Source organism: Scatophagus argus, chromosome 20, assembly GCF_020382885.2.
Source record: "Scatophagus argus isolate fScaArg1 chromosome 20, fScaArg1.pri, whole genome shotgun sequence".
Taxonomy (NCBI): domain Eukaryota; kingdom Metazoa; phylum Chordata; class Actinopteri; family Scatophagidae; genus Scatophagus; species Scatophagus argus.
In genome coordinates this window covers 6,336,121-6,353,572 of record NC_058512.1, presented here as the reverse complement: position 1 = coordinate 6,353,572, position 17,452 = coordinate 6,336,121, and the positions used below count along the sequence as shown (strand labels likewise).

The window sequence follows — 17,452 nt, the reverse complement described above, 5'->3', positions numbered from 1 at the left end:
GCGGTGCAAATATATTGTCATCTCTCTCTCATCCATGTGTTTTGGAATAATTGGAGGAATCTACAGTTTCATTTTTTCTTTTTCTCTATATTTGATTATTTTCTTACAGTCTTAGATTCAAGTTCCTTTTGAGAACTTCAGCAAAACATTTCACTTTCACTGCTCTAACATTTTCAGGACACGGAACTGTTTTCTCTGACTGGTAATACAGTAGCGTTAAAGCCATTTTCTTCTTGAGATTGAGACTAAATTTACAGTCCAGAGAAAAGCATCTGTGTCATCCCTCCAGCAGGGAAATGTAAGCCTGATAACTTCAGTGGTTCAAACTGTCTTCATGTTTTGTTTGTCTCAGTATTAAAGTTGATTTACTTTGCTCAAACGTTACTGACAACACACTGCTCTTCACCTACATTTTGCTCAATCATGTCAACCAATCACAACTGCGATTACATTCCCGATTAATTGTGCTTTTTCCTGATACCCGTCAACCTCACAGTCCCCTTTTTTCCTATATTCACGGCCACTACACGTTTCTACCATGGCCCCTAATCACAAGATTCGCTTCCTGTTCTGTCACTCGCACCTCCTTTGAGAATTTTCCCACCCTCGCACTACTGCCAAACCACTCTCCTTTGCCCCATTATGTCCTCTCTGGCAATGAAAACATAACATACTGTGAACTAAAGACCATCTTCCCCTGTTGTCTACCACCAGCAGGGTTCCCAGAGCAGAAGAACAAGATCTCAAACAGTCTCAGGTGGTGAGGAGTCTATGGTAATATCTCAGTTTATACAGTTTAAAACCTATTGCTCGCATACCTCTTAATTCCTACACACCAGTTAGGATGGGATTGAGTGGTTTTGTGAATCACTTTGATAAAAATCTTTTCTTTTATTGGCTTTGTTATCCAAGAAAGCAGCAAAAAACAACATTTCCAGAAAGTATGACACATTTTCATGACACGTAGCGCATAAAGAATATACAACAAACACTGAAATGAAACTGAAGTGCATACATTCATTAAAATGTTCTCTAAAACGATCAGCTGATGAAGCCACCCGCATCCATATGAGTCCTTCTTCAGTTCTTTTAGTTGTGATGTTACTGTGTGCTCAGTTACATGAGAAGTTGTCCCAGAGTTGCTGTGCATGAGTTATAAAGTGGTTTGTGTGTATCATATCTTGATAGAGCAACCTGGTGGTGAAGTGTCACTGATGAGTCTTTAATAACAGTCCATGAAGCAGCCTTATGCAACGTGTCCACTAATGGGGATCTCCCAATCCGTTCGTTTTTGTCCTTTTTTGCCTTTTAGTTTTGGGGTTTATCGGTGTACGTGACACATTGCTATAACAGACTTCTTAAGCTTTCTCACCTTTTTTTTCATATGCTACTTGATTCAAATACTGAAGGTCCCGGTTCTAAAATATCAAAAATATCAAGTTTATATGTTTAAATCATTGATATGAACAAAAATTTAAGTGGAGAATGCACATCTTGGAATATTTGTGCTGTCCAATGTTTAAGGGTGCCATATTTACTATTACTTGGTCAGCCATTTTAGTCATTTTTTTACCACAAATGGTTAATAGTTCACTTAGCAAAATAGTAATGATCCACTTCTATTCCCTGTGTGGTGTTTATTTTAGCACTCTCTGTGTTTCATTGTGTTTTGTTTGTGAAGGTTCACATTACACGCAGTCGCCTACCACTCCATTAAAAATCTTTTGTTATATGCTGTCCCTAAATTGTTTCTTTCGCTGTGCCATGCAGCTGAAATGGAAAGTCTTTCCAATCTCCTGTGCTGTTCTTGATAGATTTTGAGAAAAGCAACGCGTGGTATGCTGGAATAACCCTAAACTTTATAGAAAACATCAGTGACCATCCCCTTGGAAGGACAATAATTTGTGCTCCGACTCTCTGTCATTTACAAATATCAAAAGATTCCCTTCACATATCTCCACACATATGAGCCTGTACTGATAAGTTGTCTCTGCTTTGCTTTCTCTCTCTACACTTGGCCAGTCTCCCTCGGCGACTGCTTATACTTTGACCACCCCTGGCCTGCCTCCTGGATGGGAAGAGAGGAAGGACGGCAAAGGAAGAACTTATTATGTGAACCATAACAACCGCTCCACTACCTGGACTAGGCCAATTGTGCAGGTACAGCAGGTCTGCAGGCTGGCCGGACTCTATGCATGGGACTGGATCTTACCTCAGTCCCTGTCATGGCCGTGCGTGTCGGACCTTTTCCTCTATTCCCCCTTGTGTTTCTCGTCTGTTTCGCCATAAAGAATGATGGAAAGAGACACAACTATGCAACCTCAGAGTCTTTTTCTGTCTTTCTCTCCGTGGCGTTTTCAATTCTTTCCAACTTTATTGTATGTCTTCCTTCCCCTGTCTAGCTTTTTTTGTTTGATACTCTGGATGAAGTGCAACTTCGTATTGGTCACGCCTTTATAAATCCTGGCGTGGAACTGCAACCACCACTTTTCCCTTGCCTTTTCCCATTTCTGCCCTGTTTTTCCACTTGCCTTCCTCTGTCTTCCTGTCTGCAAATGAGGCAGCTCACCATAGTCTGAGCTCAGGGAGAGATGGCTACATGGGACTTGGTGTATGTTTAATGCTCACGTCTCTCCTCGTTGAAAATCTACCCTTCATTTCTGCTTTTATCAGCCCACTGCTGGTTATATTATACATGTTCATCTTCTGACTTCCATCAAACAGTCTTTTCATTCAAACAGTCTCTGTTTTTGTTATTACTCAGAACGAGAGGACATTGCCAAATGATTTACATGAGGATTTTATAGCACTGCTTTGTCTTCCATACGTAGTTGTGACAATTGTAAATGTGGGTTTAACCATTGTATCAGCCACTTGGGCCGGGGTTCTTGGTAACACTGACTTTCATTTTTCCAGTATAGTACCTCACCAATCTTTGTCCCATTGTTAACAATTATATTTTAAGCAAAATAAATGGGCCTACATCAACCATGCTTTTGATATTTTAGGAACTCAATTCCCTGAGAGAAAAGCTTGTATCCAGACCTTTCCTGTACCAGATAAGCACCTCCAACAATGGCTTATGAGAACGAGTATTGATTTTCGCAGAAAAACGGCTTATTCTAAACCCCACTTAACCTCCAAAGTGCTATTCTCACTGACAGCTGACTGAAGATGGAGCCAGCACTTCAGCAGGAGCTTCAGGAGGAGCCTCAGCCCTGGCACTTGCATCCACTCCCTCCTCCTCTTCCAATGCCTCCAACAACCACCTCCATGAGCCCCAAGTCCGACGACCTCGTAGCCTCAGCTCCCCTACTGTCACCCTTTCCACCCCGTTGGAGGTGAGAATTAGCCACCTGTACCACCCCGCTCCCCTGTATTCTTATCTTTTTCCTTTTTCTTTGCAGTCTTTGCCCTTCCGCACTTCCTTGTTCTTTGTGTTCACCATTTCCATCATGATCCTCACCTATCTTCATCAGCCTATCCTCATTTTCCTTCTTAAATATTACATTTTTCTAGTGTTGTTCTCTTTCTTTCAGGTTGACTTTGTCTTGATACTGTTTTTCTCTCTTTTCATCCTTGCCAACCTTATGGAAATGTTAATCTCATCATTTAACCGCTCTCCTTTTCTCATCTAATCTTTTTTTGATCTCACCGTGGAGTCTGGTTTTCTTTCTTCACACTGGTCTTTTTTTCCAACTTCAGTGGAGAAGTAGCTGATGACGAAGCACTAATACTTCTCTCTGTTAAACAGTAATTAGTCACATGAAATGGTTCGATATTTGCTCGGTATTCATGGTGATGAGTTTGTTGGGAACAATATGCATTCTTGGTACATCCATCTCGCCCTGCAGCACAGTGTGTTTTAAAGCAGTAACACTAACAGAATGAATTTGCTGTGGTGAATTCAAGATGGTAGATTGAGTTACTGCTGCATGAATCCATTATTTGAATTGATCACAGGTCTCAAATGATTGTTGTGATTTGCTAAAGCAAACCCGGGAACATCCAAATCAATGATATTGATCTTGCAAAGTAAATATCATTAAATCCAGCGGATATCAGACCATAGAAATTAGCTGCTGCTTGTTGGAGTTGCTGGATCTGATTGTTTAACAATAAACCTGTGAAAATATACAGATATATGTTCACACTCAGGGCTAATTCAAGTACCTCATGTACTGCAAGTGTTCTACTGTAAGATCCTTTGAGGCATTAGATATCTCAGTGAAAGTAAGGCAGAGAGCAAACAGGCATCAGCTGCTGTACATTTGTGTTTGAGTCCTCACATGTAGTGGACAGACTGAATATTTGCATTATTACGCCAAACATATGAATCATACAGATAATTGGAAACATGCTGAATAACAGATCCCACAATGAGCCAGGCCCATAATCTGCATGTCCTGAGTATGTTATCATTTGTCATGTCCTGGCTCTGTTCACAACATGTCTTCTACACTGCATGCTTTTCATCTAGCCAGTTTTCTTACTCATCGGTCAGACGGTTTAATAATTCAGCAACACAGGTGGTTGATATGTTAGCCACATGACAAGTAATAACTTGTTTTTCAGGCTGTGACATTGTACAAGTAACTACCTGGGACAATTACAGTGAAGTCCTAAAAATCTCTTAAGTGTTGTGTTAAATGTCTCTTGCATCTGTCATCTGTTACTATGTCATCGTCGGGATATTGTATTGTTGCTATGCGTGTGAACCCGCACTTGAACTGACATTTTAGAAAACCTGCAAAACTTGTCATTTAGTTAGTTATTTTCTTTGCACATCTATCATCAATTCCAAACAGATTTCAACTAAAAGTATGCAGAGTAGCTCTAAATACAGCACACAGACTTGGTTAATTAAGATCAACGCAGTGTATCTTAAAGGATGGTCTCTTTTTTTGATCTCCTACTGTATTTAACAGCTTTATTGTGCGGTGATAATCCCACGCTATATCAAGGGAAAAGACCTGACAGAGTTTTAATTAGGGTGTGTGTGTGTGTGTGTGTCTCTCTCTGCCCATGTCTGTGTGTTAACAAGGTGTTGCACATGTAAAGGAAGTGAAAAACTCACTGCATAATGTTGTAATTACAACTTCCAGAGGAGGTGGGAGGTCCGCGGATTAATTAATGCAGACTTTCCTCTTGTTAAAAATCAGATCAGTGAGCGATAATTGCTGCTAAAAGAACAATGCGATGTAGGAGCATTCATTAACCTGAGCAACTTCGGTCTGTTTAATGTTACTTTAGAAACTTTAAAGATCCCAGCTGTCGTTGGTTTACTGTAGAAACATTGTTTCTTGAATGGTATGTTGTGATTCCTTTATTTCTTTTATCCTTGTCCAAGGTCTGCATCTGAACACTTTTGGTAGATGTAAATTATCTCCAGTTTTTATGTTATGTTATGTTAAATTTTATTGTACCATTATGCTTCAGAGGCATGCCCACAGAATCAGTAAAAGCTGAAATCTGTAGAACTTATCGAGTTTATGTTGTTGTTTATGTTGACGCTTTGATTGATAACTTGACAGGCTGACTGAGTATGCAGCATGGGTATTGATCAGCTCCCTCTCTGTTTTTATGGGAATCAGAATGGTGACTGAGTCTGAATTTCTCATCTTTTCTAACAAGGTTACTGTTGCGAGACTGCTTTTCCATCACTGTCTGTTCTGTGTCAGAGGATCAGTAATGATTTAGTTCATCCTGTCAGTCATCCATATCCAGTTACATGTCCTTTTAGTTCACTGCATTTTTTTCCCCTTTGTTTTTCTCCTTTGGTTTCAGGGAGCCAACAACATCCAGGTGCGGAGGGCTGTGAAGGACACCTTCTCCAACCCGCAGTCTCCCCAGCCGTCCCCCTACAGCTCTCCCAAGTCACAGCACAAGACACAGCAGAGCTTCCTGCCCCCAGGCTGGGAGATGAGGATAGCCCCCAATGGACGGCCTTTCTTCATCGACCACAACAGCAGAACCACTACCTGGGTGAGATGACACGCTGTGGGAACGGGCTGGGTTGCACTTGAGGTTAGAAGATGGTTTTTGAAGTATGAGTGGAGGGTGACTCTCATTGACTGACTCATTTTACAGGTCTGCAATTCCTCCAACAGTTTCCTAGTACACTTCCAGGAAAGAACTATGTTATTTGGTCATAATTATAGGAACTTTGTTGCATAACCTTAGTGCGCAGCCAACAACCGTACAGTGCAGCATATATAAAGATATATGATTTCCAATAATAAATGAGTATTGACTGGAGTTTCAATTTCAAGGAAATTCCTCTCAAAATCCACAGCTGTATAAAAACTCAACGCAACCAGCTACACCTAAATAGCTGCGTTTCACTTTGTTTGCCTTATAATTAGTACCAGTTTACACAGTTCTTTCTGGGAGACTTGTTAACAGCCTAAAATGTGTTGGGTTACTGTTAGCAAATGTAGTGATTTATATTTTTCTCTCTGTCTGTGATTATGAACGTTTGTTTGACATTCTGAGTTGTGAAACAGACTCAAAAAATCTAGGGCAGTGGTTAGTCTTGATCCTCAAGGATCTTTTGGTGACATCTAGTGGTTTAAGTAAATTTCACATTTACCTCAGTCCTTAATAGCGTTCAGCTCTTAAGACTAAGTGAGCTTTGGGGCAGTTGCGATTATATTGAAAGAGCAGTTTTTTTAATCCTTAAACAAGAGCAAAAGTAAAATGTTGTTTTTGTCACACTTTTTTTTTTCACCCATGTGTGTATCTCCTCCTTCGCTCCCTCCCTGTCTTGACAACCAGGAGGATCCCAGGTTGAAGTATCCAGTCCATATGAGGAATAAGAACTCAATGGAGCCTGGTGACCTTGGTCCTCTTCCTGTAAGTTACAGTCACAATTAGACCTACTGCATATTTAACCTTTGGCCCACAAAACACATTAATAACAACCTCGCAGATCCAAACAATTGCTTCCCTTTGTTCACTCATTCACAAGTACCATTACCAAAATACACATCTTGTGTTCTAAATCTATTTAGAACTCTTTTTCTATCACCATAACTATGTGACACGTCTCCAAGCTAATGAGAAAAGGTATTTATTCGGCTTGTTGCGCCTTCAGTGAATTTTATGTTTTTTGTCTGCAGGTCAGCTTTTGATGTTTAACTCAGTGGTCCATGTTTTAAATTTGTGTATAAAATGGTTGACAATGAAGCCATTTTTAGACATGTCCTCTTCAGTCCTGTTAGAAAGGAAGGAGAATGTAACTGGTGATGGATGAGAAAGCAGAGTCTGGGGGCTGTGATAATCCATAATTAGGAGGTGGAGGCTGTCTGTCACCTGCTCTATTATCCATTTGACAAAGACAGACTCTCAACAAGTGGGCCAAACGGTACTGTAGGTAGCTGTTTGAATAATCAGAGCTTCATGGGTTCGTACATCTCACAGGGTTGTGTGGTGTGTGTGCATGTGTGTGTGTTCTCTCTCTCCCTCTTTCTCTTTTCTCTCCATTCTGGTGGATCTAATGTATGCTACTTCTTCTACACCTGGCCATTCCTGTTTGGCAGAACCTACCAGAGGAGGTTGGTTGGTGCCTCCCTCCCTCTGCTTGCCTGCCTAATGTCTGGTCTGGTCTGGTCAAATGCCTGCAGACATCCTTGTGCTTTCTTTTTTACCTTCTTTTTCTCTCTCACTTTTCTCTTTCTCATGACCGGCATGGATGGACTGTACCTCTCCCTTCCTTTTCATCAGTATTTTTACCCCACTTCCTCTCTGTGTGCCCTCCTTGCACCACCACTGCTGACTGCTCCATCTCTGTGTGTACCTGTTTCAGTGTCTGAGGAGACAGACGGACAACTTAGGAAAGTGGGACGAGGCGAGATGCAGTGGGCATTTGTTAGAGAGAGAAGGAGAATGAACAAAGAAGAACTGATAGGGGAGAGACGGGGTTGATAAGGGTCAGAGGGAGGCATGAAGGTTTCAAGAGAAACAAAAGTAGCTATGTATGTATGTTAGAGGAAGGAACTGCCTGTGTGGCGCATGTGTTATCAGCCTTTCAGTCTGATGTCTCCACTCATGCAGTAGCAGCATCCATAGAAACGCACTACAGCTGCACTCTTGTTGACAGATTGTCAGACTTGGTTCCTTTCCTCACCCCCTTACTCTCAGTTTACTGTACTTGTTTTAATTGTCTTATGCTGTACGAATGTGTGTGTGTGTGTGACCTGTGACACAAAGTGGTCACCATGTACTGGTTTGAACTAGTAGTGGTGATTAACCTTTTAATGTTGTGGTCGTATCCTTGCCTTGCTGACGTCTCAGACATGACTCAAATAGGACAGAAAATCCTTTCGGTTCCTTTGTGGCGTGTTTGATTGAGCCTGCAGAGCCGGGCTGTCAGTGTTTGGACCATTTAGTGGTCAGTCGCAGTCAATCAAACATAAATTAAAAAAGGAAGGGAAAAAAGTGGATGGATTTAAATGGTGACTATTTGAGCATGGCCTGTTTAAAAGTGCTGTGTAATGGTGACTTTGTGCTTTTTTTTCTGACTCTTTTCACTTGTGCTCCTTTTTCAGCCTGGATGGGAAGAAAGAGTTCACTCAGACGGACGCACCTTCTACATTGACCACAGTAAGCGGATCCCATCTTACCACTTTCTGTCTCTTCCATGGCTGTATTTTGTCATGTGTGTCTTAAGCTGATTCCGAGTGTCCAGCCTTTGGACTTAGCAGACTTCAGTCAAATGGCCTGTGACGTGTTTACCATCGTTACATCAAGTGTGAGAGGGCACAAGACTGCACAGCTTTCACAGCACAGCACTCTACATATTTCTTACTTCCAAGATTCGAGTAAAATTTTAACAAATCATTGTTTTACGCTTTCATATTAAGTTCATTTTGTTTTGGCAGTTGGAGAAATGAAAACTTCACATCCGTATTTCAATGAATTGTGGGTTATGATATCAAGCGGGCTCTCTGGGAGTCTTCTGAAAGTGCAGTAGAGGGACCCTTGTGGGCTGGATAAAATGTGTGTTTGGACAGGCCTCAGCACTCTTAGACTTCCCAAGAACATCGCGACATTTGGACTCAGCCTTCACTCTGTCTGCCTCTCTCTTGAGTTACTTTTTATAGTGTGGAGTGGTTGCAGTGGGGTTACAGATTTTTCAGTGTCAAGGACAGCAACGCACCTCCTCCATCGAAGCAAAAACTCACTTGACAGGTTTTTCTGTTTGGAATTTGATGTAGTGCAGCGCTGTCACTTAACTGAGGGATGTGGATTCATAAGAGTTGAAGTTTAATTATTTTCATTGCTAATCGATGTGTCAGTTATTTCTTAGATTAATTGAGCAATCATTTAGTCTATAAAATGTCATGCTGGCCTAAGGTGACCTGTTCACGTGAGCCCGGACTCAAAGATACCCATTTTACATAAGGCATAAAGCAGAGAAAGCAGCAAATCGCCTTTTAATAGTTGAAGCCAGAACATGTTCCTGATTTTTGTTTTGTTTTCCGTCTGAAAAGTTTATGCTGTTTATTTCATCCAGATACAAAGAACACACAGTGGGAGGACCCGCGTCTCCAGAGTCCAGCTATCACAGGACCTGTGAGTAGTTTCCTCCAACACAGAGTCCCTGCAGTGTTTCCACATGGAAGCAACCAGTTCTTTTAACATTGTGGTTCTGTCTGCCACACACACTATCATCAGCCACAGTGTCTGTGTACAACAAAGACAGATCACTTTGTCACTGCCACTTAACATGCCAACGCCTCTGTGTTATTCTGTGTACCACTTGAGATATTGTTTCCGCTCATTGCCAACTACCATACACAAGTTACACTCTTATCTAGTATTTGGTATTTCTGTTTTCACCGGAAATGAAGGCATGCTTAGTTTTTCTGATAAAACATCACGAGTCAAATGTCTATATGAATATTGATTCCTTTTTGATAATATCTTGACTCTTGTATGTGCTTTGTGTTGTCTGTGCAGGCTGTTCCCTACTCCAGAGAGTTCAAGCAGAAATACGACTACTTCAGGAAGAAACTGAAGAAACCGGTAAGATTTTTAAGTGACTGGTTTGTCTTGGGTTTCTGAGTTCTCGTTGGGAAACAAAGGTAAATTTGTTCAGAATGTCACGGCTTCTCTTTGCACAAGAATGCAGTCTAATTAAGCTTGTTTCTTGATTAGGCTTGATTGGATGCTTATTCAACTTTCTTCACACTGTCTTGACACTGCATGACTGATTTTGATATTTTCATTGCATGTTAAATATTCATTGCAGTCATTTCACATTTCTTTGAAATTAACACCTGCAAGGTGGAGTGCAGAATGCCACATTACAGCCTGTTTTTTTTTTCTGTTGTTTGTTGATACTGGAATTTAATCTTTGGTGAACATATTGATACTTTGGCCTTGGCACAGTATTCAGTCATGTGTTTGAGCATGTTTAAGGTCATCAGGCAAGATTATCACACAAAGGATCATATCTACAGTAACTTCTGAAGGAGAAACATGCCTTCTATTTTGAGGTGTAAGTACTTCAGTAGGCTTGCAATTCCCACAGCAGTTAATCCAACTGCACAAGGATTCTGCACTGTTGTAAATGGCTTACAACAACATTGTTACTTGTGCTCTTGTGTGAGTACTTTGTTAGAGCATCTTTAACAACAGCACACAATTCCTAGTCTTCTTTTCTTCTTTCCTTGTCTGAGTCTAAATCAATTTGTTGTCTCTGTACAAAGGTCACATACTTCCACCTTTCCTCAGTGAATCAAAATGAAATAAAAACTCCCCTTTGTTTAACACAGCACTGGTTTTCGCATTTATTCTAGGCTGACATTCCCAACCGCTTTGAGATGAAGCTACACAGGAACAACATCTTTGAAGAGTCGTACCGTCGAATCATGTCCCTAAAGAGGCCTGATGTCCTCAAGGCGCGGCTGTGGATCGAGTTTGAGTCCGAGAAAGGATTAGACTACGGCGGTGTGGCCAGAGAGTGGTTCTTCCTCTTATCTAAGGAGATGTTTAATCCTTACTACGGCCTGTTTGAGTACTCTGCCACGTAAGTCGTGTTGTGCTGATTTGCAGGGCAGCCTCTCACTGAAGAGTTAGACAGCTGAGACAAAAACAGGATGTGACACAGGACACAGGGGTGTAACATAGTATTGGGTAAAGCTGAGTTTATTAGACAGCCATGTTGTATGTTTGCGGTCATGGAACAATCCCTCACCCCTCATATTGTCACGGTTGTCTTTTTCCACATTGTGGAGCAAGGGGCAGTCCTGTCGTGTTGTTTCCCTATGAGACTTGTTAAAGTTTCCTTTTACTTTGATTGTCTTTTCCTGTCATTCAGCAAGCCATCCTGGAACAAACGTTTCCCACATTCAGTATGCGTAAAGATAATTAAATTGTCGTATGTTTTGTTCCTTTTCTTGGCACCATCATCAATAGGTGACGACTCCCATGTGGGGCAAAGGTGACATGAAATCACTGATACAAACTGCTGCTGAAAAGGCAGCAAAGTAAAAAAAAAAAAAAATAGACTCTTACTTTAATTAAAGTGTGCTTCATTTCATAAATGAATGATAGGTATAATTAAGTTGAAAAGTTTTAAATTATGCTCCACTGTGAATATTCACCTCAGCAACCTTCTTTTTAACACATCATGTAGTTACAGTTAGATGAGAAGTCGATGCTGAGCAACTTCCTTGGAAATTGTGCGTTTGTCCCTGGGTGCAAAACTTTTACCCTTAACCATCTCACACACACAGTTTTAATGAAAACAATATTATAATTTAATATATGAACAATGTTTTGTAGAATGAGCTGTGAGATGCTCTTTAACAGTGGCAGTGTCTTTGTGGATCACGCAGGGTTTTGTTGCCGTGGTAAGGAGGGGAAAATACGACTATACATGAAGGCAGTGCATGTTCTGCTGTAAATATATAAATATATATATATATAAACTTTCTCTTCAGGTGCAAGATGTACCTGAGGATTATAGATATAGAGGATTATAGATTAGCAGAGTCTGTGTTTACTGTGGATGTCATTTTAAAAAAATGTCTGGAGCATTTATGAAATCTCATGAAATAAATCACAGATGACACTTTATTAAATCTGGGCCGTTTGGAAAAGGTAATTATAGTCTGTTTTATTAAATCAAGGATAAAGTTGATGGTGCAATTTAATCTTGGAGTATTTCTTCTTTTTTTTTAGCTTGCTGCTCCAAATAATACAGAAATTTCAGTCAAGATATTATGTTTATTGACTTTTGGTTTTTTTGTTGAAATGAGCCCATTGGCAGCACTGACTGCTCTGTGCATTACAGAATAACCTGGATATGAAACCTTGAAAATGACTTTGTTCCTCTGTGCGCTCGTCTCTGCAGGGACAACTACACTCTCCAAATCAATCCCAACTCTGGCCTGTGCAACGAGGATCACCTCTCCTATTTCAAGTTCATCGGACGTGTGGCAGGAATGGCCGTGTTTCACGGAAAACTACTGGATGGTGAGCTGCTCGATGTCGGGTCCTGTCTTTGACATATAAACTCTCTCATAATGATGTTCTGTTATCATGAGTGTTTTCAGGTTTGTCATGTGTGACAGCATGGTATTGTTTGCTGCTTTCTTAGGTTTCTTCATCCGACCCTTCTACAAGATGATGCTGGGAAAACAAATCTCCCTGAAAGACATGGAGTCTGTGGTAAGATCTCAGTGCTGCTGAAATACTTTGCTGCTTTAAATTTTCAGTAGTTCTTTTTACTACCAGTTGAGCGCAGGGTTGATTGTTTGTTTGGATTGGATTGAGACGCAAAAAGGAGACTCTGAAGTCTAACAAATAAAAGGCAGTGAATGCATACATTTTTGTGTGTGTGCGTGTGTGTGTAATGTTTGTCTGCCCTGCATTGTACCCCTGCAGGACAGTGAATACTACAACTCTCTAAAGTGGATTCTGGAGAATGATCCCACTGAGCTGGACCTGAGGTTTTGTATTGACGAGGACAACTTTGGACAGGTGCTCAGGCTTCCGTCAGTCATTCTGAATCTGTGAACACATTTCTAATTGCAGTAAAAGAGATGTTGTTTGGTATCTGGAATATCCTGGTCTTTGTTTTTATGGTGGTTTTGTTTCTCAGACGTACCAGGTGGACCTGAAGCCCAGTGGCTCTGACATGGTGGTCACCAATGAGAACAAAAAGGAATACATAGAGTAAGGACGTGATCCGTATTTCTCCTCTGACTTCATTTTTTTAAAATCTTTTTATGAGTAGCTACAGGTTATCATAGAACTTCATCATCAAATATAACGCTAAAACTGTACTAAAATTTGTTTTTGTATTCACATCTCAATAATCTTCCCTTTGACAGCTTGGTCATCCAGTGGAGGTTTGTCAATCGGGTCCAGAAGCAGATGAACGCCTTCTTGGAGGTATTTATGTCCAATAATACAGTCACCACTTGGGGGCAGCGTGACCACAGATGTTTGGCGTGTCTGAGGCCCTTAGTTTTAATTTCAGCTATATCTAATCTAATCTGTCTATTCTATTTCTAAACCTAAACCTCTTCCTTGGATATTTGTATCTTTCAAATCAAAACATGTTAATTATTTATTGAGTTGTTCTGAAGTTATGTTGCTTGGCTTGAACTCAGAATTATGTTTTAATTCCATTTTACTTTAATTTTCAGGGCTTCACTGAGCTCATTCTCATAGACCTGATCAAGATTTTTGATGAAAATGAACTGGAGGTATGGAGTCTTAATTTAAAGTTGTTTCCTCCAATCATATCCGTGTACATTACACTTACACGCCACAAGGCATTATGAATCTTAACTTAAACAGTATTCTGTCTGAAGATTATGATTTCTCTGTCTTGCTCGTCGCCCTCTGACTCTGCGTAGCTGCTCATGTGTGGTCTGGGTGACGTTGACGTGAACGACTGGAGGCAACACACTGTTTACAAAAATGGCTACTGTCCCAACCATCCTGTCATACAGTGGTTCTGGAAGGTACGTCTGTGATATGTCCACACACAGATGGATGCAAGCGCACAGATGGATATACACACAACTGATTTTTGCAAACATGCACTGAGCTAATCATCAGGCACACGGGTGGTATTTGATCATAAACGTTGGCTCCAGTCATCTTTCCCTCCGTCCAGCCTGCGACGGGTTTGCTGGCCTCGCTTTTGAAGATCAAAGTCTGTTTGGAAGTACAGGCTTATTTGCTCTGATGAAAGAGCCCAAAGTAGTACCTGCCCTGGTTATCATCTGTCTTGACTTGTGCTTTGGCACGCACACACACACACACACACACACACACACACACACACACACACACACACACACACACACACACACACACACACAGTTACACACTCGCACACTCAGTCAGCAAACAACACACACAGACACAGGCAACGGTGTCATGTCATCTGATTAAGCGAGCTGCCTCAAACAAACTTCTTTTTGAGTTTGTGCTTTTCTGCTTTGAATTATTTTTTTTATTTTTTTTTCTGTGTTGTACTTGTGAAATATTAAGGTGTTATAACATATGGATATTAATGTAAATTCCGTGAGCTTCCTGATTTAGTATATGTCACTTTGACTCTCCAGGTTGTCCTTTTGATGGATGCTGAAAAGAGGATCCGACTCCTCCAGTTTGTCACAGGAACATCACGTGTGCCCATGAATGGCTTTGCTGAGCTTTATGGTATGTTACTTCACCATATGACTTCAGGTTTCTTTTATTTCATGCTGCAGCATTTCTTTAAAATCATGTCATCTGCCGAGGCCGCAGGTCCTGAGCTTTATGTAACAGTGACGCAGAAGTTGTTTTCTCTGAGACTATGAGCCAACAATTAACAGTTCCAAGAACTGTATTACCATCAGTGCACATTTACATATGGATAAGAGAAAGATGAGGAAGTACCAAATTACCAAATGGCACTATGATTGCTGAAATGTTCAATTCATGCGTAGAAACACTGTACATCAGTGGTCCCCAAACGTCTTCAGGTCAGGGTCCCCTAAACTGACACAAATTAAACCAGAGATCCCCGTTTGATTAGAAATTTGCTTGTAGGAGTTTGATCACAGAAAACGTATGAAATATGTGTGAGATTTTAACGATTAACTGAATAAAAATGAGATAGCAAAGGCAGTAATTCCTCTCCTGTCTGTCATTGTAATCATCTTTTCTTTGCGCCAGGTTCTAATGGACCTCAGCTGTTCACGATCGAGCAGTGGGGAACACCAGATAAGTTGCCAAGAGCTCACACATGGTATGTCACCACCACTACCACACACACACACACACACACACACACACACACACACACAGAGGAGTCTACAGACAAGCGTGCAGCTTTGAGGCTGTTTTTAGGCATCAGAGAAAAGTTATGGGATCACCAAAGTCAGTAAGATGCATTTTGGAACCGCTTTGGAAACAGATTTTGTACCTCAGTCCATGCCAACCTGTCCAGTGGTTGAGATATTTCAGTCTGGACCAAAGTGGACAGACTGACAGTCAGACGGCGCATGTAGCCATGTTAGCAGCACAGCTTAAAATACTCAGAGCAGTACATAACAAATCAAGTGCTTTTGTGGTTTTGTTCATGCTTTTTTTTTTATATTAAATTTGTCAATCAAACATTCTTCATTCCAGTTTCAACCGCTTGGATCTGCCCACCTATGAATCGTTTGAGGACCTGAGAGAGAAACTCCTCATGGCTGTGGAGAACGCACAGGGCTTCGAGGGCGTCGACTAAAATAGCCGCCTCGTCCACGTCCAACCAACCGACAATAAAACCGAAACAAAAAGCCACAGGGATGTCAAACCAGCTGCTGTAGCAGTTCTGTGTGAGCATGTTGTACTGTAATGCCTGACTGTGAGCCACCTCCACAGCACGGTGGTTCGAGACTGTACAGCGATTTATCGAGCCAATATGCCTACGTCTTTAAGTCTTTTCAGTGCAGGTAGGTCACTCCTTAAAGGTGCTGGGGAAAGAACGGGAAAGCCGCAACGCTGAATGCTGAAATCCATTACCCACAGACATGAGCGATAAATAACGAGAGCTGGCCCCCTGATCCGCCATTTCTCTCCCCTCTCCCCCTCACCCTGTGAAAATCTACAGTGCTGGAAAACACTAATGCATTTCAATAGCTCCTTTATGTACACTATAGCACAGTATTCGAGCACCTTTCAGTGGAAGGGTCTTAGCATGGCCTTAATCCGGCTCTTACATGCACTATTTCTCTAAGAACCTGCAATGGCACTATGATCACAACTCTCTCAAATCCTTAGACCAACACCAGATTACCTTAGGAATTCTAGCCAGTCACATTTCAGGAAATCGGCCACACCCCTCCGTAGAGCCTTGACCACATGTCATGTGATCAGAAATCGCCACTGCAGCCTTTTGTAGAATGTTTTTCTTTTTCTTTTCTTTCTCTCTTTTTTTTAGCCACTGGTAAGGATTCGAGAGTGGGGGATGAAACGATCCCCAAAGATGATTTTTATAGTTTTTTGTCATCATGGATTTTTTTTTTCTTTCTTTTTTTTTTAAACCATTGTTATAATTCTTGCAGGAAAATACTCTCCACATATTTGTACTGATGAACAATGTTGTTTACTATTTTGACAACTCTATATGACATGGTGTGTGAAGTGTAAATCTGGCTAGTCTGGGAAATAATTAATCCGTATCATTTGTTATGGTGATAGCAAATGTGTTGAATAAAATGGTTTTTATTGTAGTGCTATGAAAGCAGCATGAAACTGTATCTTGTGTTTGCTTCGACTACATGGTGGTAATTTGGACGTGTAATCAGTCTCGAGGTCGAGAAGGGGAAAACTGAGGATAGTCTCTCTGAGATGTTTGCGTCACGATTATATTAATACTCTCATGCCTGTTGCTGTTCATAATGCTGTAAATTGTATTTGGAAAAAAAAAAAAAAAAACCCACCACATTTTAAGTTCTTTCATGATATATAAATATATGTATGTACTACATTTAACAGAAGTATTACTGATCAACAACGTTAAAATGAAGCTGTGTGCGTGCGTGGATGTTTGATAGAAAAGCTGTGATCGCCACTGAATATAAAGCAGCACATTTCTTACAAGGAAAAAGAAGTTTTTTTTCTTTTTTATGTTTTTCTTTCTCTCTCTCTCCTTTTTCTAACACCATTGAACCTAAAGGGCACTTTATATAGATCACTCTGAGGTCATGTCACCTATTGTATGTCTTTTGTCATTAACTTGAATGTGATTCTTTTTGTTTTCTGTTCGGAGCACTTACCTGGTGCAATATAAATAGTCTGTAAATGTGGGCTGCTGCTGCTAAGGTAGGAAAAAAGTTGACACATCCTTTAGTATTCTCCATTTTCTTCTTTCATTTCCCTCCCTTGTGTTTCCTCCCTCCTCTCATCCCACATCTCAAACTAAGATGAGTCCTTTTTTTTTTCCTTA

General features: G+C 40.8%; 1 protein-coding gene across 6 annotated transcripts in view; it reads left to right on the top strand.

Annotated features, from left to right (window-relative positions):
• nedd4l (NEDD4 like E3 ubiquitin protein ligase) overlaps window positions 1-17,116 on the top strand; it is a 41,800-nt gene extending 24,684 nt beyond the window's left edge. For 4 of the 6 annotated variants that reach the window (XM_046374849.1, XM_046374848.1, XM_046374845.1 and 1 more), the window contains 19 exons: window positions 715-774; window positions 2,023-2,160; window positions 3,165-3,341; window positions 5,788-5,985; window positions 6,778-6,855; window positions 8,550-8,604; window positions 9,518-9,576; window positions 9,964-10,029; window positions 10,806-11,035; window positions 12,365-12,486; window positions 12,611-12,681; window positions 12,898-12,993; window positions 13,115-13,188; window positions 13,347-13,407; window positions 13,665-13,724; window positions 13,878-13,985; window positions 14,595-14,691; window positions 15,190-15,262; window positions 15,646-17,116. In XM_046374849.1, the coding sequence (XP_046230805.1) occupies window positions 715-774; window positions 2,023-2,160; window positions 3,165-3,341; window positions 5,788-5,985; window positions 6,778-6,855; window positions 8,550-8,604; window positions 9,518-9,576; window positions 9,964-10,029; window positions 10,806-11,035; window positions 12,365-12,486; window positions 12,611-12,681; window positions 12,898-12,993; window positions 13,115-13,188; window positions 13,347-13,407; window positions 13,665-13,724; window positions 13,878-13,985; window positions 14,595-14,691; window positions 15,190-15,262; window positions 15,646-15,748 (1,926 nt within the window). In that variant the 3' untranslated portion in view covers window positions 15,749-17,116. The remainder of the gene's footprint in view (window positions 1-714; window positions 775-2,022; window positions 2,161-3,164; window positions 3,342-5,787; window positions 5,986-6,777; window positions 6,856-8,549; window positions 8,605-9,517; window positions 9,577-9,963; window positions 10,030-10,805; window positions 11,036-12,364; window positions 12,487-12,610; window positions 12,682-12,897; window positions 12,994-13,114; window positions 13,189-13,346; window positions 13,408-13,664; window positions 13,725-13,877; window positions 13,986-14,594; window positions 14,692-15,189; window positions 15,263-15,645) is intronic. The other 2 variants (XM_046374844.1, XM_046374847.1) reach the window with 2 other exon arrangements.
• The last annotated feature ends 336 nt before the right edge of the window (window positions 17,117-17,452 follow it).